Genomic DNA, 25,277 nt, shown 5'->3' with positions numbered 1-25,277 from the left:
TTTTTTCCTCCCCAAAGCCCCAGTGCATGGTTGTATATCCTAATTGTAAGTCCTTCTAGTTCTGTGTGAGCCGCCACCACAGCATGGCAACTAACAGACGGGTAGTGTGGTTCTGTGACCGGGAAACAAACCTGGGCCACTGAAGCAGTGAGAGTGCCAAACTTTAACCACTAGGGCATCAGGGCTGGCTCTGGAAATAATTCTTAAGAAAGCATTTTCAAAAAGGGTGTATCAAATCTATATACCTTATCAAGAACAGACTGTGTCAGGGGAATTAAACAATATATTTTAAAATTTAAAGTTTTAAAGAAATATATATTTTAGTACATTTAGAGTAGTGAAACATTGAACAAAAAAAAAATTAAATAGAAAGCCCTGAAATCTCCTAAATAGGAGGACTTGTGATATATTGTTTAGAATTAGTTGATAAAAATCAGATGACAAAAATCCAAACCCAAGAGAAGCTTAAACCAAATGGAAATGGATTTCTGTCGCATGAAAAAGTTCAGAGTCAGGCAGTACAGGATGAGGATGGCAACTCTGTTTCAGGGACGGAAATTTCCTCAAGACTCACCCTGTCATCCTTGTGGTCAGCCCCCCACCCTCATGGACCAAGGGGGTATCCAAATCCCAAGTAATACGTCGGAAGAGGGCTAGGAGAAGCAGGGAGAGGCATTGCATGTGCATCCTGAGGAGGGTTCCCAGAAACCATCATGTGCATTTCTGCTCAGTCTCATTGGCCAAAGTCCAGTCAGATATTCTTACTCTGTTGTGTGACTTAGAAATATAAGGGCAGCCAAATAGACAGCAAATAGTTATATTTCTATGGAAGAAAAGGAGAATAGATATTAAGGGAAAATGGCAATCTCTGCCAAGCGGTATACTTCTATAAGAAGGAGAGATGAAATAAATCGTTGAATGAACATCACAATTTTTTTTGCTTCCCTGTATCATTTACAGCTTTCCATGAGTGAAGAGGGCAAATAAATGAGGTGATCATTCAGCTTTCTCTTATGTCCTTGGCATTTTTGTATCAGTGCAGAACTTTAGTTGTAAGCAACGTGGATGAAAAAAAGATGGAACTGTGCGTACATGAATATCCCACTTTCTGGGCTGGAAAAGGCTCATCTGTAAGTGTCATAGTTCAGTAAGAAACCTGTCCTCCACTTCCACAGTCAATTCCCTTCTGCTATCCTGTACTCACCTTCTGGCCACATGACCCTCTCACAAGGGGGTGGCTTCCTTCATCAAAGCCAGCAGGAACATCCCTCGCTCTTGTCTGGAAGACAGAGTCCTGTATAACACCAAGCAATCACCATGTGACGTGACCTAACCAATCACTTATACAGATGAATGGTCAAATGCATTAGTGCTTCTAGGCTGATCCGATAGAGGATCGCTTTGAGGAAGCTCTAGATCAGTGCTCTCCACTAGAAATAAAATGCAAACCACATACGTGATTTTGTAATATCTAGCAGCCAGATTAAACAAGTAGAAGAAACAGGTGAAATTAATTTTAATAACATATTTTATTTAACCCTATATACCAAAAATATTACATTTTAATGTACAGCCACTATAAAGATTATAAGAAGATGTTTTACATTCTTTCTCTCTCTCTTTTTTTTTTTTTTTTTTTAATGCTATGTCTTGGAAACCCAGTGTGCATTTTGTACTGATAGCATATCTCAGCTCAGACCAGCCACATGTCAAGTGTTCTGTGGTCATATGTGGCTAATGCCTACCATATTGGATGGCACAGCCCTAGATGTTTAGCTTAGCCCACAGTCCTAGTCTTCCTCCTAACTGTGGAAAGCTATCAACACCCTTGTAGGTGTGAAGGGAAGAAATGCGATCAGTGAGTCATAACGCGTTTCCTGGCTGGCATCCCTCACTGTAGAACATACTTTCTTCAGTTAAAATCTGTAAGTTTTTCAGGCTGGCCACATTTAGAAACCCTGAATCTGTCATCACTCTTTCTTTAAATAGTGTTTCTATTTGCTTTTAATGCTTGATTCATCAATTAGAGAAGAGCTGGAAAAAAAAAATTTTTTTAAAGTGGAGCTTTTATAACCATTTCTATAAAACTATAGGTTTAGATAGGTAAAATGTAGGGGAAATGGATAACATGAAACAGCGATATTTCAAATGCTACCTAAAACAGACCATAGGAATGTTTACTTAGCTGTCAATAGTTCCGTACGCCAAACGCAGTTTTCCGAGTTCATTTTCCACTCTGTGCTATCACCATAATAAATTGCATGTAAGGAGAGAGCATCACGGTTTGGGTTCTCCTGATTCATTCCGAGCCTTTAAAGGAGCCCTTATATTGATCATCTCAGCTGAATTCTTAATTCAGTCATCTATCAAATACAATAAAATGCCTTGGGTCTGAGCATTGCACACACTATGAGATTTCAGATCAGTAAATTAAGGAAGGACTGATCCTCAAGGTTCCATCCTCATGAAGGGTCTCTAACTCTTAAGTAATTATGGTGCCTTCTCTACAGAAGGCATATCTGATGGAAGCGTTTGATAAATTGCAGTGAGTCAGAAGTGATCTTTCATGTCTGGACACCAGTGTCGTTAGCCAATGCTAACATTAGCTAATTAGCTTTGAGGACAGGGGAACATTACCTTTTCTTCCTGTTACCAAACAGATGAATGTTTGTCATAGCTCAGTGATTATACACGTGATTTTGTTTGAAATTATGCTTATTTCATTTAGGGATATGAAAACAACTATTACGATTTTTCACAGGGTAAAATATTATCAGTTGTTTAAAACTGTATAAGTATCTTTTTTTTTTTTTTTAAGATTTTATTTATTTATTTTTCATCCAAAGCCCCGGTAGATAGTTGTATGTCGTAGTTGCACATCCTTCTAGTTGCTGTATGTGGGATGCGGCCTCAGCATGGCCGGAGAAGCGGTGTGTCGGTGCTCGCCCGGGATCCGAACCCGGGCCGCCAGCAGCAGAGCGCACGCACTTAACCGCTAAGCCACCGGGCCGGCCCAAACTGTATAAGTATCTTTAACTGGCAGTAGATTTTTTTTTTGAACAAAAAGAACATTTTATTTTTTTCATTAATTTTATTTTACTATGTTTATTTATTTATTTTTAATTTTTTGTTTATTGCAGTAACATTGGTTTATAACATTGTGTAAATTTCAGGTGTACATCATTGTACTTCTATTTCTGCATGGACTACATCATGTTCACCACCAAAATACTAATTACAACCCATCACCACACACATGTACCGAATTATCCCTTTCACCCTCCTCCCTCCCCCCTTCCCCTCTGGTAACCCCCAATCCAATCTCTGTCTCTATGTGTTTGTTTATTGTTGTTATTATCTACTACTTAATGAAGGAAATCATACAGTATTTGACCTTCTCCCTCTGACTTATTTCACTTTGCATAATACCCTCAATGTCCATCCATGTTGTTACAAATGCCTGGATTTCAACGGACGTGGCAATAGATTTTTAAAATAAGCAGACAAAAAAGAAAAGAAGAGGATACGGTTCTATTTTTTTAAGTAAAATGTTCCAGGTCACTTTTCATTCCATCAATATTTAGGAGGGATTTATAGAGAGAATTCCTTTAATGCTAATGCTCTTTGATCTGTGGAATTAATATTTTCAGTTGCTCACTGAGTTGAAAGGGCACAGAAGAAAAGTGAAGACTTAGTTGCAATAGTAATTGTGGTTGCATGGAAGCCAGTCAGAACCGCCAAGGGTCACAGAATAAAGTTATTACTACGTTGGGATTACAGATTAGGCTAGCTCAGGATTGCCCTTGACTTATTAACTTATCCTTTACTGAGAACTTTTCTGCTTATTTTTTGTACCCACGCTGTCTGTCCATGCAGAAATGATCTTTTAAATAGTAGTGCAAAGACTATTTATACCTGAAAGATGACTCTTCATTCTACCAGATTCAAGGTCCAGAGTCAATTTTAAGATTATATTTTATATACTGGTTATTTTATCAGGTAGCCATTATCTCAGATATTTAAAGAAACATACAGGGGCCGGCCAGGTGGCTTAGCGGTTGAGTGCGCGGGCTCCGCTACTGGCGGCCCGGGTTCGGATCCCGGGCGCGCACCAAGACACCACTTCTCCAGCTGTGCTGAGGCCGTGTCCCACATACAGCAACTAGAAGGGTGTGCAACTATGACATACAACTATCTACTGGGGCTTTGGGGAGAAAAACGGAAAAAAAAAAAAAGGAGGAGGATTAGCAATAGATGTTATTTCAGGGCCAGTCTACCTCAGCAAAAAGAGGAGGATTGGAATGGATGTTAGCTCAGGGCTGATCTTCCTCACACACACACACACACAAAAAAAGCTTCAGATGTGAGTCCACACATCTTATTAATTTAAATTCAGTCAATTAGAATATTCCTCTCTTCAATTAATTTGATTAATTAAATAGTTACTATAGAACAGTATAGATTCCTGGAACTGAATTAACATAAATAGATAAATTATTACTTAATATTACATAAGTTATGTGAAAGAAATATGTTCTATACTTAATATTCATTGATTAAACAGATCGTTGGCATATATTGGCCTTTAAAATCATTTTTTTCTCTCTTTCCACTTTCCCTCTTGATATATTATATTGCCAATTATCATTTAGTTTTAAAAACATAAGATACAAATAAAATTTGAGCTTACAAATTTGGAACACTGTGACATGAGTAATATTAGCTGTACATTAGCTCACAGTTATTACCGAAGACCATTCCTTTAAACATTATTAAGCATTTAACTGTACGTTACTTTATGTTAGATGTTATATTTCCAAGAAGATTTTGACAAAGGAGAAGACCTTAGCAGGACTGGAAAGTGGTTTTCAATTCTAATATATAAACATGCACACATATACATTTTAATTATGAGAATATATTCAAATGTTGCTCTAGAAACTTGCTTGACACTAGTGTATTGTAACTAATTACCTTGGTCAATTCAATACGTGGTTGACTCGTTGAACACATGTTTAGCACAGAAGCAACAGTTTGAGAAGTTCTCCCATCCCCAAGGACACTGTGAAATTGCTCAGTCTTAGTCAGAACAGGTTTGCTAAGCTCTCTCCTTGTCTAGGATGCTATACAATCCATTCCTAGTGTGGAGTGAGGAGCAGGCAAAAAGCCCAGGATAGGCAAGAGGCAGGCAAGGTGAAAAGCTTCAGGTCCCTAACCTTCTGAGTCAGGTCGTAGCATCGTTTCATGAATCCCCAGAATATCAGTCAAGTTTGTATTTAATTATGGCATGAAAACAGCTGGCAAAGCAACATAGATGTGGTTTGTAGACAAATGGAGACCAAACATTCTCCTTCTTTAGTAGAGTCCGCATGCATAGCCCCAATTCCCTCACGACCCATTCTTTCTTCCTGTCTTGAAGGCTGGCTCCTCCTCACATTCTGACTGACCAAGATCTTAGGACAAATGGCAGAAACATCCTAGTTGGTCATTCCCATTGCTCTTGGGCCTATTGCCACTCATTCGTTGGATACATTTCAATGGAGTTCTTAGTCTTGGTTCATCTCTAGTCTCTCAGGCTATCCTGTGTTGTTCTCTAGCTCTTCTTACTCTCCCCAAAGATTTGATTTTTAAGAAATTTAATAAATAGTGGACATGAAAGAAATTACCCTTCAGATGCTTGAAGCTGCTGGAGGAGGATGATATGGGTGTGACAGAGGAAGTGGTGTGGCTCATTCTACTCTCTCCACTCTAAAATTCAGAGAAATTGTAATTTAATACAACACTTGCTGCCACAGAACCACAGAATAGAAAGAAAATCCCAGGTAATAGATTGTCTGCAGGAGAGCTAGAATTTAATGTCCAGTCTGTACTTCAACCACCACGTGGATCTGGATAACAGGGCATAGAAATCGTGGTAACTCAAGATACATTGTTATTATTTGATGAAGACTCTAGACATAAATGGTTGAGCTTTGAGTAGTTGCCAGTGGAAAGTCTGAGAATTATTTGTGACTAGCAGGAAAGCCTTGATACAAGAAAGCAGTCCCTAATGAATCATAATTGGTGTGATGATGGTAGGATCATCAGATGATGAAGAAGCAGATGATTAGGATGGGGATGATTTACAAGGGCAAAGAATGAGGTACTAGCTCAAGTTTTCAACGATTTCCTAAGAAGGAGGATTAGGATTAAATAATTCTAGTTAGATAATATTATTTAAGGTTGTTACACCTACTCAAAAACTATAGTCATGTGGCGCATGACGACGGGGATACGTTCTGAGAAATGCATTGTTAGGCAATTTCGTCGTTGTGCAAACATCATAGAGTGCACTTACACAAACCTAGGTGGGATAGCCTACTACACATGCAGGCTCTATGTGATAAACTTATGGGACCACCATCATATATGTGGTCCATCACTGACCGAAACATCGTTATGTGGCACATGACTGTACAACAACAAGTATTTGTGGGGGAAACTAACAAATGTCAAGAATCATTCTAATGTTAAGGTTATACAGTGAACAACACAGAAAAAACTCCCTGCCCTGAATTTTTCCACATATTTTATTTCAGCTGATTATTTTGATGGCTTGATTAAAAGCGTGGGTAAAAATGTTAAAAAATTAATTTATTAGAAAAATGTATTGCAAAGATAGAAATACATTTCTAAGAAAAAAGAAAAATAAAAATTATTTTATGAATTAATTTGACAACTTTAGTTGAGAAATATCTAAGTAAGGACTAGATTCATAACTTGCTATGGGAAACACAGTACTATGTATGCATCAAAATATGGAAAATATGCTGGTCTCCTATAAATATTTTACTAGTAGTTAACTCACTAAAAAAAATAATCACTAAAAATCATATTTCACCAAGCAATGGGTAAGATGAATTTCATGGAGAGTGGGTACCAATTTTAACAAGTTGAGTTAGGGGTCAAGCCCCAAAGCAGACAACAGGACACAAGGCCTTTGACAGAGTGTCAGATTTGGTGAACTTTCCAGCAGAGCGACAGCTGGGGCTAATGATTGAATGAGTACAAATTGTCAATGGGAACAAAACACATTAGTTCCCAACTGCACAGCTTCTTCAGATGTATTTTTTCTAAGTTTGAAATATGTGGAATGGCACTTTGATAATATCAATTCAAAATTAAGTCAACAGATACTTATTGAGTAACACTATGTTATGTTTATATCAGCTATGCAGTATAAAATTTAACAAAGCATGAACATATAACATAAAGATATTATAACTCAAATTTTATTGATGTTTTCTTCTAAGATTTTCTAAGTGATACTGTTAATATTAGAGCGCTTCAAGAACATTTCACATGTGAACTTCATGATCCGCTCTGAGAACATGTTCCTAGAAATAGACTCATTAGAGAATGAAGTATCAGAGTGGAGGAGGTGATGTGTTTGTGTGCAGTTCTCTGTCTGATGACCTTCTGAGCCATGACACACCTACTGGGTTTTGAAAAACAGATCATCTTTTATTCATCTTTACTTAAGAAATCTTCATTTGGAAAGTAAACGCCAATATTTTAAAAGTTGATTTTTCATATGTTTTTGTTAATCAATATATAGTAAATTAACTTTTAGCTAATTAATTTCATAGTAAGTTAGTATCGAGCAACTGAAAAGTTGTCTAAAGTTATCTTGTCACATTTTTATATGTCAACAACTATATACATTGGATGTGGCGCTGAAGATACATAGTTTAGTAAGATGAGGATGCTTCTCCCAAGCTCAAGGAATTCACAACCTCATAGGAAAGAGAGATCTATAAATTAGTAATTACAATAGAGTGGAGAAGTATTGTTAGGAGCCATATTATTGCTATATCAATATAAATGGAAAGGAGAAATGTATATTCCCAGGGTAGTTAGGAATAACTTGCTTAAATGGTTTCTCTTGACTGTCCCCCGCCACAAGATGGCCTTGGAAGTCAGAATCCTGTTCTATTTGGTTTTGTAACGGAATCTCCTAGAACTATACCTGACCTATAATGGTTGCTCAGCCAATGAAAACAAGGAAGGAAGGGAGGGTCGGGATTAGGATTAATCCTTCTTTGGGTGACAGTTGATCAGTTTCTGTGATACGATGTCTTAGAAAAATGAACCACAGCTTCTTTGATATTAGTTCTTACTTGTGAAATTAGTTTCTTCTGTTCTTTTCTCGAACCCAGTTGAAATTATTTATGTTAAGACTGGGGTTCAGTCTGACATTTGATTTCCAAAAATTGTCTATTAATTTGAAAAAAAAACAAACTTCTTTCTTAAAGAGGAGGTCAGTTGAAATATTTTCATATTCCAAAGAGTCATATTTATTGGGTTACGTCACTTCCATGATTTGCTTGGTCTTTCAATTTTCAGGTATTTTCTTTTTCCTTTTGGAGTGACCATTTCTATTTTCTTTCTTTAGTCTTTCAACTATATGTTAAGTTCCTATTTGCATTGTGCTGTAAAGAAATTGGTACAGTTTATTGTAGAATGGAATGAAAGAGACTTGAGAGATCATCTGTCCCACCATCCTCTTTTAAAGAGGACAGGACAAAGCTGTGGGAGTTGGAATTCGTCATTCAAGGTCAGATCATGTAGGGCAGAGTTGGGACGTTAACTCTGGTTTCCTAAATTCCACTATATCTTGTTGCATCTATGTGCAATCAAATGTGTATTCAGACTCTCTTTGAGTCAGAGTGGGATTTGAAATGGACTAGTTTGATTTGACATTTTCCACGGTGCTATCCTCAATTGGGTCATTCTGCGAATAGTAATGCCTTGGGAAATATAATATAATGAAGAGTTCCAGTGCGGCATTACAGCTTCCAAACAAGGGTCCCGAAGGCTGAGCAAAATCCACTTGCCAACTGAGTTCCTGAACTATTTTTTATCATAATCAGTAAATAGCTAACTTGAAGTTCCATGTATATATTATTTCTTCACCACAGAGATGAAATGCTGTAGGAAATAACATTGTCTCTGTGTATTTCTAGCTAGAACATGCGGATCGAATCTGCGTGGGCCCAGCGGCGTCATCACCTCCCCTAATTACCCGGTTCAGTATGAAGACAACGCTCACTGTGTGTGGGTCATTACCACAACGGATCCAGACAAGGTAAGGCTTTCATCCCTGTCTCCATAGAGCTGGTGCAGGCAACACTCTGACTCAGCCACTTAGTTCAGACGAACAACCTGGTGAGTGTTATGCACCCTTATACTTTGCTGTTTAAATTGAAAGGCTCGTGCTACATTGTGTGTCTTAGAGCCAGTCTAAGATTCTATTATAAAGTGAGTATTCTCAGTGTGGTTGCCTCCTACTGGCTCTGGAAGTTATGTCCCTGTTCTTTTTTTTTTCCCCCAGTTTTACTGAGATATAATTGACAAATAACGTATTAGTTTAAGGTGTACAATATGATGATTTGATATATGTATATATTTGATATGATCACCACAATGTGTCTAGTTAACATCCATCACCACACATAGTTACAAATTTTTTTTCTTATTGTGAGAACTTTTAAGATCTACTCTCTTAGCAACTTTCAAGTATGTAACACAGTATCGTTAGCAATAGTCACCATGCTGTACATTACATTTCCAGAACATATACATCTTATAATTGTAAGTTTTGATGACAACTATTCTAATAGGCATGATGTGATATCTCCTTGTAGTTTTGATTTGCATTTCCCTGATGATGAGTGGTGTGGAACATCTTTTCACCTACCTGCTGGCCATTTGAATATCTTCTTTGGAAAACTGTCTCTTCACATCCTCTGCCCATTTTTTAATTGGATTATTTGTTTTTTGATATTGAGTTGTATGAGTTCTTTATGTATTTTGGGTATTAATCCTTCATCAGATAGATGGTTTGCAAATATTTTCTCCCATTCCATAGGTTGCCTCTTCATTTTCTTGATGGTTTCCTTTGCTGTGCAGTGTTTGTGTTCTTCCTTCACATACAACACATTTTTCACATATGTTGTCTTTCTCAGCTCAGGTCTCCCCTACTATATCAGAAGATTTCTTAAATAACATAGTATTTCTGCACAGTACTACAAAATATTAGAAATATTCCTACTGTATGCTGATACAATGAACTCTGTCTTTTCAACACTTAAAGTAGTTTTTGTTTTTTTATTGTATATGTTTAAAATGCACAAAGTGATGGTTTAATATACATAGACATTGTAAAATAATCACCACAATCAAGCTAATTAACATATCCATCACCTCACATAGTTACTGTGTTTGTTTTTTGGTGGTCAGAACATTTAATATCTGCCCTCTTAGCACATTTCCAGTGTATAGTACAGTATTGTTACCTACTAGCTACCGTGCTATATATTATCACACTATCAGATCTCCAGAACTTGTTCATCTTGCATAACTGAAACTTTGCACCCCGTGACCAACATTCTCCATTTCCCCCACCCCTCAGCTCCTGACACCCCCTGTTCTGCTCTCTGCTTCTGAGTTTGACATTTGAAATTCCTCCTGTAAGTGAAACAGTGTAGTATTTTGTCTTTCTGTAGCTGGCTTATATTACTTAGCATAATGTCCTCCAGGTCTATCCACGTTGTCATTTTTTTTCCTCAATCACTGTTCATGGTTTTCCTCTCATCATTTGTATAACTTTTCCTGCAAGTAAACAAGCTTCAGGCCTTTTTCCAATTTCCTATTTTAAATACATTTAATAGAATAACGTTTTTCCCCAAAGTAGTAAAAGACGGGGATACCATGTTATTTCTCCATCAGTTTTGCATACACAGTTTGCAATTATGTTACTACCTATTAAGTCATAGGCCAAGAGAGCATGTTAATAATCATATTTCATTTTCTATAAAATGAATTATTGTTGATTCACTGAATATAGATGCCTACCTGTGAAAAAAGGAAGAAAAAGATAAAATCTTATATTGATTTAATTTTTAAATAAAAACAGTCTGGAAACCAAGTACAGATTTCACTAAAATAAATAATGTTAAAAGGAATACATTTTTAGTGACAGTCATTAAATTTACTGAGCCACACTAATTGCCAATTATTGGGTTATTGCCAACAGTTCTATGTCTAAAATGATCACCTCTCCATTTTTATATTTTATTAATGTATTTGTCAAATTTGTACAGATTTCCCTTAAAGCTATTGAGTCCTCAAATCTAGGAGCAGGAAAGTTCTGATTTAGATTCAGTAAAGTGTTCATCACAGATGGCTTTTGATTTTTGTTTGCTTATTTTTGTTCTAAAGTCTCAGTTATTATTTATGTGAAAATACAAACTTTAATAAGCAGAATGGGGTGAAAGTTCGGTGTGCTGTAGGCTTTCCTCTTAAACACTGAAGAACTTATGGGCTGCCTTTGTTATCACAAAAGCCTCCACGTTTTATATTGTCTTTCTCTGTATGTTAGAGCCGTATTACCCTAGAATATCAATTCTACTAATCCATACCGTATGTTTTTCCTATATGCTCTTCAATGAACTATTCTTTCAAGTTTTTGTGAAGGACCTACTATTTGCCAGCCCCTTTTCTCAGCCCTGTAGATACCAGCTCTACCACTTAGAAGCTGTATGAACTAGAACAGGTGGATTAACTTTCTTGAGCCTCGGACTCCTCATCTGTAAAAGACGTAATAATGCATTTACTTTTGAGGAAGGTTGTGAAGACTACATAATTAAATATGTGTACCTAAGTACGTGCAATATCATTTTCTACTATAAGCTATTATCACGAGCACTGGTAACATAAACAAGCATAAGATAAACAGAATAAAACATTAATAATTTAATAACTGTTTACCAAGCCATCTCATTAATTTGTCCAAAGAAGGGTTTTGTGTAAATCTGCATTAAAAATAGAGAGCATGTTACTAGTTTAGAGGTAATTCGTTTTGTTACTTTCTGCATTTACACACTTTAAAAAAAATTAGTATGCTCTGTTTGTTTGGTTTCCAGCAAGTTAAATCATATGACATTGAAATTTAGAAAAGACCTGAAGGTTACACAGTAGAACGTTAGGGAGGAGGTAGTAAAACAGTCAGGTTTGTTTGTTTTGGAGATATATTAGGTGTTGAATTGAATTAATGGTAAAGGAATTGCATCCATTTCCATGGGGGTCCGAATAAAAACAGATGTTTTATATCATAGGGATAGAGATAGAATCAGGACCAAAAGTATCTGGTTGGGGAATTTGCAAAATACTAGGATTGTGTTACTTTTGCAATTTGGGAGGCAAGAGAACCTCTTTTCTTGGATGCTTTTTTTTTTTTTTTTAAAGAATATATAGCTAGAAGGAATTAATGAGATTAAATCAAGGGATGGGTCAGTTACTTTCTATATGTTCTTGTGGTTCTATGAAAATTCCACGAATCTATCACAAAGAAAACACGTGAAAGTAGAGGCTACATGAAGGCAGGAAAGCCACTCGGTGAAAGGGCAGCGAATCCACTGTCCGTTCGCCGTCTGTTCCGTTGCACAAACACTGCTATGCCCTGCGTCCATCCTCTCAGTCGTCCTGTTACAGCTGCGGTGTTAGCACCGCACCTCAGCTGCTCCTGGAACCTCACTTTCTGGCCCTGGGCTCTGCCTCACACCTGTGAGGCCTTCAGGGGTCCCCTTTGTCAACATGACACAGGCACAAACCTGGAGTGACCGGAAGTCATCCCCCCCTTCGCACACGGAGCACTGGTGCACAGATTCTCCCCTCTAAGGTGTGCCAGACAGAGTGTTTGAGGTGCGTTCTTCACAGCTCTGCAGACTGTCCTTGGCGTGACAGAGCCAGGTGCCAGCTGGGGAGCTGGCTCAGTGGATGATCACACCCATGGATGGGCTTTCTCTTCTCAGCCCCTTTCTCCCAATTCCCTTGGGAGCATTCCCAAATGAATGAGCTGCAAGCAAAGCTATGCTTTTGGGGAAAACCCATGATAAGACAAACAGAGCACTGGCAATAATGAAACCTCTGCACATGGGCCTTTGCTGTTGAGAAGGAAATGCACAGTGATAGCTTTTAAGGAGGAGGGGAGGGAGGCAGAGTTGGGAATCTACTTCAGTGTCCCAAGTGAGAATTGATGAGGTCTGAAATAGAGCAGGCTCGATGGGCGTGGTGAAGGAGAAAAGAGTTCCAGAGGTGTCTCAGTCATAGTCAGCAAGATGTGGTAACCGGTGGACTATGGGGAGAGGGGGAAGGAGAACAGGCAGTTGCTTTTTAATCTTTTGACGTGATGTCCTCTTGGCCTTGCACTGCAGGCCTGTGAGTGAAGGGGAAGAGGAGGAGTCAAGAATGGCTTGGGGGTGGGCGGTGAGCCCTTACAGAATGAGTGTAGGTTCCAGGCCCCCATGGGTGTCCTGGCCTACACCTGCAGTCTTCGCATCATTATTAAGTACGCCCTTCTTTGATTCTGCAGTTTGTTCCAGTTTGGAACAGTAGATTCTAAGTTCTCCCTACCTTGAGCCAGGGAAAGGGCCTCAGAAACCAGTTTTTTGTGGTAAGAGATCATGAGTTTGGTTTTAGGCATAAGAAGAGTGAGGTGCCTTCCTGGTACCAAAGTGAATATATCTAGTAGAGGTAAGTTTAGAATTCACAAGGGTGGTGTTAGCTGCTGAAACCTGGGATATGCATGGCGGCATGCAGAGCAGCCAAATAGCGTCAAAGAGAGTCATGCTGAGGACATTCTTTTCCTCTTAGGGCCGGTGGAGTGTGGGCTGGGCCTCCCGTATAATGAATGATACTGATCTCTGCAACCATAAGTACCATGTAAAGACATACTAACATATAAAACTCTTCTGTATGGATGAGGTGGAATACCCATGGTGTTCCAATGGGGAAAGCAGTGGCTCCAAGTAAATCTTTAGGTAATTTGATTAACACCCTCCCAATATTTTCAAAATTCATTTAAATCCAGATTACATATGGATAATCATAAATATTTTCCTATATGCAAGATATACCTGAGTTTCTCTTTCCTTCCTGCACATACTAGAGTAATTGAAATCTCTGTGTAAATAAAGGAAGCTTAGGGTTCCTGTTGTCTAAACCCTTTACCTGACAGGGAGGAAGCTGAAATCCAGAGAAGGTAAACTACTCGTCTAAGACTGCACAGCTGTTTTTCTCCTATTACAGGATAAAAACATGTTTTATTTTCATTGCACTGTGATAGCACTTCATTAGCTTTTTTCCTCCTGGAAGAAGAGATATTTCTTTTTTCACTTATCTATTCCATTATCACTTTAATGAGTACTGTAGGAAATGAAATAGGTTCTTCATTGTGTCAACAGGATGTTTTTGGCTGTGGTTAAAAGAAGGGCTGACTAAAAGCCAGAAGTTTTTAGAGAAACATGATTTCATGTAACCAAAAGGCAGAGCCACAGAGATTCCAGGTATAATTCAGGAGCTCAGGTGTTTACCTTTTTTTTCTGCTCCGCCATCCAGAAGAGTGATGATGTCTACCCTCAGGTCACAAGATGGCTGCAACACAGTCATGTTCAACAAAGAAAGGAGGCGTGTCTTTCTTAGAAACGGGAGAAATTTTCTAGAATGTCCCCAGCAACCTTCTCTTCGGGTGCAATTGAGTCAAATGCCCATGGTCTGACACTGAGGAAGCCAGAGGAAAGAACCATCTGGAAGCTAGAAGAAAGGGCAGATGGTTATGGGTAACCAGTCATGTCTACCACATGCAGACAAGCAAATTGTCAAGAAGGAGGTTTTGGTTATCGCCAGATTCATCTTTTATGATGTTTCGAATCACATTATTTTCTTGTTTTACCAGACAGCAGTGGGCTAAAATTAGTTAAAACTCATGAGGTATGTTCTTTGACATTTTGAAGTTGAGATTTAAACTGCAAAATGACAAATAAAATAGTGAATTTATGCAGTTTGGTTTTGTACATTTCTCTCATTTTAGAAGTTTCACTTTCGCTTTCGTCTTTGTGTACATTTACATAGAGTATTGTAAAGAATTTGTAAAGATTTTGTAGTTTCTGAACACTCAACAATTAACAAGTTAAGTTTCAGGAATCTTGTGTTATACTGAGTCAGAAAATTCTTGGCCTTTCTTCATTTATGTTGGTGAAATGTTCAGAGAAGAAATGAGACATTCCAGATTGATACACACACACACCAACACTCTTGCTAGAGCACCACTTAGACACCTGAAGGCATCTCAATTAAGCAGAATTACCATCCAAATTAAGCAGCAGTCGTTGCCATTAAGTATAATTAGGCTTAATTTGATTCCTTGGGAGACATTCCAAATAAGGGAGTTTTCCGATGAAACGCATGGTGACGAGGGTACACTACGTATTGAGCATAAGAGAAAAGAAGAGTTAGGTAAAGGGGTCCGGACAGGGACTCCCGCTAGAAGCATGAACAGAGAGTTCTAGATAAGAAGTGTCAATACACCTCGATTTGTATGTTTGATGTACTTAACTTTAAAGAAATAATAGAAAACTAAAATCAATTTTCAAAGTCAATTAGAGATTAGTTAATAAACTCCTCTTTTGTTGGGCAATAACCTCTTATGATGATTTGTATTCCTTCCTGATCTTATTTCTGCTTTGCCTGTTATATAGCCAGTGACACGTGTCAGTTTATGCCAAGTGTTAACATCAAATTTTTCCTTCAAAATAATTTCTGTGGGAAGCTCAGAGTGTCTCTTAGTAATGCATATTACAATTTATAATATTGTGGAATGTCAAGTTAAAAGCAATACTAGAAATCCATTTATTTGTATACATGTTAACATATGTACTTCTCCTAATATTATGTATAAATATAATACACATTATATGAATATATACCATAATATATATTATATATAGTATGTATGTTAATATAATATATATTAGGAGAACCTGCTGTGTGAGCAGAAAGTATAAAAGAAAAAAAAAACACTTCCTAAAGAAGATTAAATTATTGTAGAAGCTGGTTTCTAAACTCTCAATTATAATTGCTCTTGCCATACTAATTAGTAAAGAGTCAACAAAAATTAATACAGTAATAAGATACTTATTAATCTATTTCATTGCAAACACATTCAACAGCTCATCTTTTCTCAGATGAAACTCTTGATGACACCTGTGATCTAATTCTTAAGAAAGTAATATATGGTTGGTGAGCTACAGATTATGGAAATTATAAGCAAATGCTCCCAAAAATTCATCCCTGGGGTTTTCATTGAAAAGATTAAACATATCACGGAAGACAGCTTTCCCTGGAATCATTTTATATATGGATATCTGTGTATATGTGTGTGTGTGTGTATATACGTATATATTTTTTTCAAATACATTCTGTGATAACATAATTTCAGTACCTAATTTTAATCTGAGCTCCTTAGAGGATATTTTTGTTGGTGCTAAACTCTGAGAATTTAAATGATTTAAAGCATTTGAATTTTGTCTTCCTTTGTCCAGGCTGCTATAACAAAATGTCACAAACCGCCAGTGGTTTATAAACAACAGAAATTTATTGCCCACAGTTCTGGAGATTGGAAGTCTGACATCCAGGTCCCAGTATGGTCAACTTCTGGCAAGGACCCTGCTCCAGGTTGCAGAATGGTGACTTCTCGCTGTGTCCTCACATGACAGAAGGGGCGAGGGAGCTCTCTGGGGCCTCTTTTTTTTTTTTTTTTTTCTTTAATTTTTTTGTTTATTGCAGTAACATTGGTTTATAACATTGTAAAAATTTCAGGTGTACATCATTGTACTTCTATTTCTGCATAGATTACATCATGTTCACCACCCAAATACTAATTACAACCCATCACCACACACATGTACCGAATTATCCCTTTCGCCCTCCTCCCTCCCCCCTTCCCCTCTGGTAACCACCAATCCAATCTCTGTCCCTATGTGTTTGTTTACTGTTGTTATTATCTACTACTTAATGAAGGAAATCATACAGTATTTGACCTTCTCCCTCTGACTTATTAAACTTTGCATTATACCCTCAATGTCCATCCACGTTGTCACAAATGGCTGGATTTCATCGTTTCTTATGGCTGAGTAGTATTCCATTGTGTATATATACCACATCTTCTTTATTCATTTGTCCCTTGATGGGCACTTAGGTTGCTTCCAAGTCTTGGCTATTGTGAATAATGCTGCAATGAACACAGGGGTGCATGTACCATAAGGGCACTAATCCCATTTAAGAGAGCTCACCCCTCGTAACCTAGCCATCTCCCAAAGGCTCTGCTTCCCGAGACCACCACATTGGCGGTTAGGCTTTCAATATATGAATTTGAGGGATGCAATAATTCAGACCATAGCAAACTTTTAACTAAATAAATGCTCAAAAATTCATTAAATTGTTTCATTAGACAAGCGAATATCAACAACTAAATAACCCTCATAAACACCTTCCTATGTGTCTTCAAAAACCCCATTGTATATTACATGCAGTGGAAATTATAAAGTTAGTTTGACGTGGATTAAGTCAACGAATACTCAGAGACACATACAATTCTTCTCGCCACACCCTACCTGTCCAATTTTGTAAAAAAATCATGTGAGTTCTCCCCACACTCATTTGATGCTTCCGCATTGAATTGGCACCTAAGCATCTTGGTCTCTCCATTAGGGAAACAGACACAGTACATCCATATGTTGTGTCCAGAAAACAGGACAGTCATAGATGGGGAGGAACCCAACTCTATGGAGGGATCAAGATCACTTTATAGGAGAAAGGGAGGGTGTGTGGAAGTTTTTCAAGGAGAAGGTCAAGTTGTAGGAGCACACGAAGGAAAGGAGGCTGAGGGAATAAAGTGACAGCAAGAGGAGGTGGGTATTTCTGGAATAAGACAGGAAAGTGGATATAACCAGTCCTTTCTGACAGTTACGAATTGCTTGGGAATATTGCTGGTTAATAAGATTGGAAATCTGAGCTGATGCCCAATCAGTAAGAAATTACAGGCATTGTCAGTAAACCCTCAAATCCTTTGTGGAGCAAGGGAGGTGGGGCGGCTGGTGGAGACAGCCAGGGATGAGAACCTGAGGTCACAAAGGGGATGTGGCCAGTAGGCTGAGGCACCCAGAGTAATGTCAAGAGACGTCTCTAGGCTGTGCTTCAGGGTGTGAATCCTCTTACACCATCTACCAGCTGTGTGATTGAGACAAACATCTCACCACCTTGAGCCTCAGAATTTCCTTATGGTGTTAACAGCACCAGACTTTTAAGGTCATTGTGAAGACTATAAAATCAGCATAAAGCACCTAGAACATTGTCTGCCAAATGCTAAGTCCCCCCCCTTCCCTTCACTATTATTATTAATGCCTAGATTCAATAAGACATAAATGGGGCCCTGAAGAACAGGTAAAGGCTTTAAATTTTATGCTAGTGGCAATGGGTGTCCATATAGGATTCTGAGGACAGGAATGACATTCTAATGTATGTTTTAGAGGCTTCTGCCAAGTCAGGTGGACAGATTTGAAGGGCAAACGATTGGAAGCAGGAAAAATCAGGGCTTTATTATAATTATGAAGATGACATGAGCCTAAATCAGGACAATGGCATAAGGTTTGGAGAGAAGAAAATTGACTTGAGAGAGATTTAAGGGATGGGTCATTAGTCAGAGCAATGTGTGCATTTATATTATACCTTCTATTTAATGAAAAACTCTTAAGATCTAACGAAACATCTGAAAAGTTGCCCTATATTTAATGCTTGTAAGAAAATCCAACTGTTATCAGACCTCTGATAAAGGGGGAAGGGGCATTACATTCTTTTATTATTCAGTGGATTTTTTTACATAATTTGAAGTAACAAATTCTTACAGATATAGAAAAGGCATTCATTTACATTCAAATTATTTTAAAGTTAAGGTAGAACTAAATTTATGTGTAATAGTTAAGATGTTTTAAAATGGAATTTGAATAAATATAGTTCAGTAGATTTTATTTACCCATTAGGGGATTCACAGATTGGTGGAGGGGCAGAAATTAGATGTGTGATTACCGGCTGTAACACTGTATGAAGCATCCTTGTCGTTTCCATCACAGATGCCTTCCCAGCCCAGAAGTGATGATGGGATCAATTTAACTGCCCATTCACTTCTCTTCTATGTCACTGAATGCTGCTGAGGAAATCCAGGTTCCCTGCCAACTTTCTTTCCCTGCACATTAACAATACTTCCTTAGTTCTTCTTGGCCATCATTGTTAATCTTATGTTATTGATTCATTATTTTGTCCTTGTCAACTCTCCAATCTATCCATCTCTCCCTGCCAGCCCTTTTATTATCAACGTCTTCCCCATTATCATTCTTTAATATTTGAAACTTTTTTCATGAACTGAGTTTGGCTTTTGGGACTATTTCCTTCTCAAGTCTGTAATCGCCCTTCTCAATATCCTTTCTTTTCTGTCACATGGGCACCTGCATTCTCTTCTTTCTGCTAAATTGATTTTCTCATAACACTCCAATTCTTGACTTCTTAAACCAGATTTGCTTATTTTTATCATCTCCTCTGGGTACTCCAAAATAAAATAGAAAACAAGGTCCATGCTCTTGATTTGTTTACATTTTTAAGCCAAAACATGAATTTCACACAGGCACGTGTATATGTGTATACATACATATGCTCACACACACAATGGAGACAGCATTTTTAGAAAGGTAATCTGTCAGCAGTGTGCAGAGTACAGTATACAGGTAGAGAATGACTGCAGAGATGTAGACAGAGGATCCAGCCCCATTTACTCGGTGTGCGTAAAGGAGGCTTGAGGCTGATTCAGTGGTTATGTATAGAAATGGAGAAGTTAAAATGTCCAGGCTTCGCTGCTGTGGGTAAAGTCCACAGGATCTACCGAGTGTTTTTATTTTTAAATAAAAGTAGCTTGAAAAGAGGAACTTCATAGTTACATGTTCAGAATACAAAAGAATGGATGGATGGATGAATCTTAGAATGAGTGAGTCTTAGTCCTCATGACAGAAAGGTGAAAAAGATTTATTTGTTTTGTTTTTATTTATTTGTTGTTATTTTGTTTTCTGTGAGTGCTGTGTGTGTGTGTGTGTGTGTGTGTAGTTTATGATAAATGGAGACAGAAATAACCATTTTCCTCGATGTTCTGAAGATGCCCTACTTACTTATTCCTGTGCCCAGGTAGCTTTGCAGGTCTTAGAAGTAAGTGGTCGCCTGTCTTTGCCTTTTAATACGTATTACCTACTCACTCTCTGCATTTAAACACGTTTCCTTTTGCATTTTTTCTTCTTTTTAGTGCTTTTCTTATTTAAACACATTAGTAATTATGTGAGTAGGAAAAATAAAACAGAAGTTATTGATTCAGCAAATTTTTGAGCCACACGTTCTTTTAGATAGTTGGGAAAGAGCAGTGAATAGAGCAGCTGAAATCTCTGCTTGCATGGGTATACCACTGTAGAGGGAAAAGAGAAAATCAATCCAACTCAGTATATTCAAGTGGTGGCCAGTAATCTCATGACAATGAGACAGGATAGGGAAATAATTTATTGAGAATATTTAGACATTTATAAAATAAAGAAAAAAATGAAAACTTTGCAGAAGCCCTACTACCACCCAGATGTAACCACTATTTTTGTTTTAATCTATGGTCTCCTGATCTGATATACACAGATCCTGATATAGCAAAAAATGAGATCACACTCTAAACGCTTTTATGTCAACCTGTTAAGGGACAAAGGGAAAAGTATTCAGGAGTAAAGTAGAGGAAACTGTGCTTTGTTTTACTACCTTTGATTGTAAACACCGCCATACTTCAAGCGTTTCCACTGACGGCATGAGAAATGATCAAATCCCCCAAAATAGAGGGAAAAAAATCCCCAAACAAATAATAGATTTATGTGACCAATTCTTGACTTGCTCAGAGCTAAAATTAAACATCATATCTTATTTTTTAAAAGAGTTTTTTATTTGTTTATTTCTTAGTGGTACAAAACATAATGGTACATCTTAGGAATCTTAGATTTGAATGAAATAAGTTATTTCAATTCTCTTTTGCAAGCAAGCCTAAGTCTACGTCTTTGAATTCCTGGTCTCTCAAACAGTGGATGGCATATAGTGAGGGCCAAGACGTGATACTGAATTAATGGCTGTAATAATGACCAAGCATGTGTTGTTTTATATCACTGGGGAGGCAGAGAAAGTAGTGATATCATTGTTTTTTGTCTTTTTCTTTAAATATCTATAGAGCTATCTGCAAGCCACCAATCCTACAAATCTACATATTATTTGAGTCTTAAAAATGGCCAAATATATTGTGCTGGTATGTTTCCAGATAAACCACACATTATTTTCTTAGAAAGGTCTGTTGCCGTAACACAAAAGGCGCATGTGTCACTGTGCAGCTCAATCGTGGTTGATATTTTGCAAGCAGTTGGCTTCCCCATATTGTGTTGCTTCCATTGGCTCTTCTGTATGTTTGACAGCTCCCATTACCCAGCGGTTCCCACCAAGATACAGATTTAAAAAGAGAATATTCCAGGGGTCTGGATACTGTGTTCTGCTTGTCTTCACATCCTCTAAGTGATGCTTGACATGTGTACCTGAAAGACCATGTTAATGACCTGGTAATTGTTTTTACGGGTTTGCACTCAAGTGTGAAGTGTGTTGATAGCTGTCAGCAGTGGAGGAGGCCCCTGGCCGGGAGAGGAGAAGGGAGCCACACCGATTTTTACCCCTCTGGTGATCTCTCTGTGGTCAGTGCTGAGCAGCTGTACTTGAAATTGAATAAACCTCCAAGGTAGGAGAAGTGCAATGTTACGTCATACCTTTCTTTCAAAGGTGCTTACAATGGAGAAATACAATTATTATTATTTTCATTAATGGGAGACATATCCTGCACCCTCTTCACTGTTTTTGTGGCTTCCTTGAAGTCAATGGAGTGATTTTGAATTTTTCTGTTTGTAATAGGATTTTTTTGTTGTTGTTGAAAAAAAGGCTTATATCTCGTTGGACACGTTTTGCTAAAGGACTGAACCAATTCTATCATCTCAGAGGATCACTTCTAAATTCTAACATGGTGAACAAAATGCTCTTAATTAAATATTTCATGTTTTTACAATTCATTGAGAGCATTTATGATTGTGAATAGTTCCAATGCCTGGTGCTGTTGGGTGTTGTGAGGATTGTTATGCAGCAAGTGTATACACAGAATGATACAGATTTTAGAATATCCAGAGCATAACTTTGTTAGCTACATTCATATCTTACTTGATTTGTCCTTGGTCAGGATTGAAATCACCAGTTTTAACATTCTCCCATTTAACCTTGGGAAAACAGGATCCATTCAAATATTTACTTTATGGAAACAGTTTTAATATCACATTTGACTGACTTGCAGAGCCCTATACAGATATAGTATTATTAAAATGCTCAACTATATATATTTCATGGAAAAATGTATGGCACCAAGTTGTGCATCTTACAACCATACACACACACACACACATATGCATAAGTATATAGATAATTAAATGAGTGGAAAATGGAAGAGAAAATTCAAATTATCATTGGCACATATTTGCAAAAGACACCTGTAAATTAAAAGTTATCAGAAGCAATTATATCTACACATACATATATATTTTAAATTTATATGTAAAACAAGTTTATCTTGAAGTAGGATTAAAGAAAATGAGCTACGATTATGTAAAATGTTCAGTGAAGCAAAGCTTTCATAAGTTCCTTTGGATGTGTAATTTTCAAAACGGAGCTCATGTATACAACTTAAATTGTGAGGCACCCATGCTTTGCCTCCACCTCTCTGCTTTGTCGGAGCCTTGCGGGCCCCCATCGACCTTCAGGTGGGCGAGTGGGAGAATTGGCTAAATCCTCGGGAATAGCGTTCAGGCTGTGATCTTCAATTACCATTCTACATATGCCCTGGTTACGTCTGGGAATGGAATGAAAACATCCATGTGGCTGTGCATTGGAAAAATTTACCAAATCCTCTCACTTGCTTCTGGACCCCCAACCACACACCCTACCCCAGTTAACCAGCACTGCTCCCTAAAGCTCTCCTGTTCCCCTCCACCTGCTCTGAAGCGTTTCGCACCCCTCTGCTGTGTTCTGGCCCGGGCTTTGCTCACAGTTTCATAAAGCTTGTCGTGCTTCCTTCTCCATGGGCCCTGCTGCCGTCCCTGCTGACAGCTCTCCACAGGGCCTCCATCAGCTTCACTCTGCCTGTGAATCGCTTTTCCACAACATTCCTCCACCTCCTCCTAGTACTTGATAACACCACGGACGTTCTGGGTTCTGCCCCCCATGGCTCCTTCTAACCACTTGTTAGGTCATTGCTCAAGTGTTTTCCCTGACTGTATCACAGCCGTTGGTTGGCGTCCTGTTTTTCTGGCTGTGGGACTCTCAGCCTTCCTAGATCTGGCTCTCTTGACGTATTGTTCAAATCACTTCTGCTCCCGTTGTAGATTTGCTCTCCCCCCGATATTTTCCATCTGTGGAAGTTCTGCAGCTTTCAGCATTCCAGTGAACATAACCAGGTTAAGATAACAACTCTAACCCACTCAGGGAAATCCAGGTGCCACCATCTGTTGGCTGTTTCTGCTGACTGGTCACTTAGTCTTTTGACTAACCACAATGTTGAGGTTGTTACTGGAATCATAGTGTCAGGTTCTCCTCATGGCATGAACTGCGGGGCTACCTGGTCCTGTCTGTTTCAGAGTCTATGTCCTTCCCTCCGTTCTGACCTCTCTTCACCTCAATACTGGATTCCTCCAGGGGTGAGCTCCCCGCCCTCCCAGCTCTGGCCTTTCGCCATATTCCAGGGCAGTTTGCTCTGGCCGCCATCTTCCTCAAACTCAACTGTGTGTAGGGTGTGTGTTTACCAACATGCTGTTAGTGTTATTGTATCCTATTCTAACTTCATATGGAACTAGTCCAAATCGTTTTCAAGGTGTTTCCTACCATTTTCAATATACATCTCTCTTCTCCTTCTTCTTTTTTTTTAAATGTAAAACTTAAGCAGCTTCACTTTAGAATACAATTGCCAGAGATTGCCATGGCAAAATTGAAATGAACAGTGAAATTTATTACAATAACATTCAATAATCACAAAATCAAAATATTAAAATTGTACATCTAATGCTTGTTTATTCAAAGATATATCATCTATCTCCACAGAGTTTTTATTAAGATATAATTGACAAATTAAAATTGTGTATATTTACAGTGTAAAATGTGATGTTTTAAGATATATGATACATATATCTATATATATATACACATTGTGAAATGATTATCACAGTCAAGCTAATAAACATGTCTATCACCTCAAATACTTACCTTTTTTTTGTGAGAACAATTGAGGTCTACTCTCATAGTAACTTTCAAGTATACAATACAGTATTATTAACTATAGCCACCATGCTGTACTTTACATCTCCGGAACTAATTTATCCTGCATAACCGGAAGTCTGTGCCCCTTAACCAACATCTCCCGCTTTGCCCTATCCTATGTACTTTTCTTCTCATCACTTTTCTTTTCATTGTTCTTATATAATAAAATATAATGCTCATTTCTCCCTCAATCTGCTGATCTCATGAAGAATACTTCTTGTGTATTCACTATTTGTCTATTATATAAAAAGCACTGACCTAGACGTGAGTGAGATACAGTAGTAAAGAACTCACAATAAAACCCTAAGAACACACACATACACATACTACCACTCTAAATTATGAATGTTTACTTAAATTGTTTTGAAAAATAAAACATAGAGAAAATAAATGTCATCCATAATTCTATCATTTAATATAGAAACAAATTAAATTCTACTCTCTGTCCCTCTACATAGGGATCTGCCTCTCTATGACTACATAAACATGGGTATTATGCATATGCATATGTGTGTGTGTGTGAACAGTCATGTGCTGCTTAACGATGTTTCGGTCAATGATGGACGGCATGTACAAAGGAGGTCCCATAACATTATAATCCACCTGAAAAATTCCTAACACCCTGTGATGTCATAGCCATCGTAGCATCACAGAGCAACACATTACTCTGATGCTGGTATAAACACATATACTGTGATGCCAGTTGTATAAAACTATAGCATATACAATTATGTACATATGTAATACTTGATAAAGATAATAAATGATTATGTTATTGGTTTATGTATGTACTATGCTATAATTTTAATCACTATTTTAGTGTACTCTTTCTACTTATAAAAAAAGTTTGCTATAAAACAGTATGCTGTGTTATGCCGGCAGCAGCCTCATACATCTCGTGTTGATCATGTCTCTTTATGAGGTCACATTGGTTTATAACGTTA

The 25,277-nt window shown here is 37.8% G+C and overlaps 1 protein-coding gene across 1 annotated transcript in view; it reads left to right on the top strand.

The window, feature by feature from the left end:
- CSMD1 (CUB and Sushi multiple domains 1) overlaps positions 1–25,277 on the top strand; it is a gene marked incomplete at its 5' end in the record, with an annotated part of 1,589,548 nt that overhangs the window by 1,030,743 nt on the left and 533,528 nt on the right. The window contains one exon of the mRNA XM_087418289.1: positions 9,006–9,127. Within this exon, the coding sequence (XP_087274415.1) occupies positions 9,006–9,127 (122 nt within the window). The remainder of the gene's footprint in view (positions 1–9,005; positions 9,128–25,277) is intronic.

The sequence above is a fragment of the Ceratotherium simum genome, chromosome 28, assembly GCF_057802395.1.
Source record: "Ceratotherium simum simum isolate JZ-2026a chromosome 28, ASM5780239v1, whole genome shotgun sequence".
NCBI lineage: Eukaryota > Metazoa > Chordata > Mammalia > Perissodactyla > Rhinocerotidae > Ceratotherium > Ceratotherium simum.
Note: the sequence above shows the minus strand (reverse complement) of the source record. Positions and strands in the feature narration are given on the sequence as shown.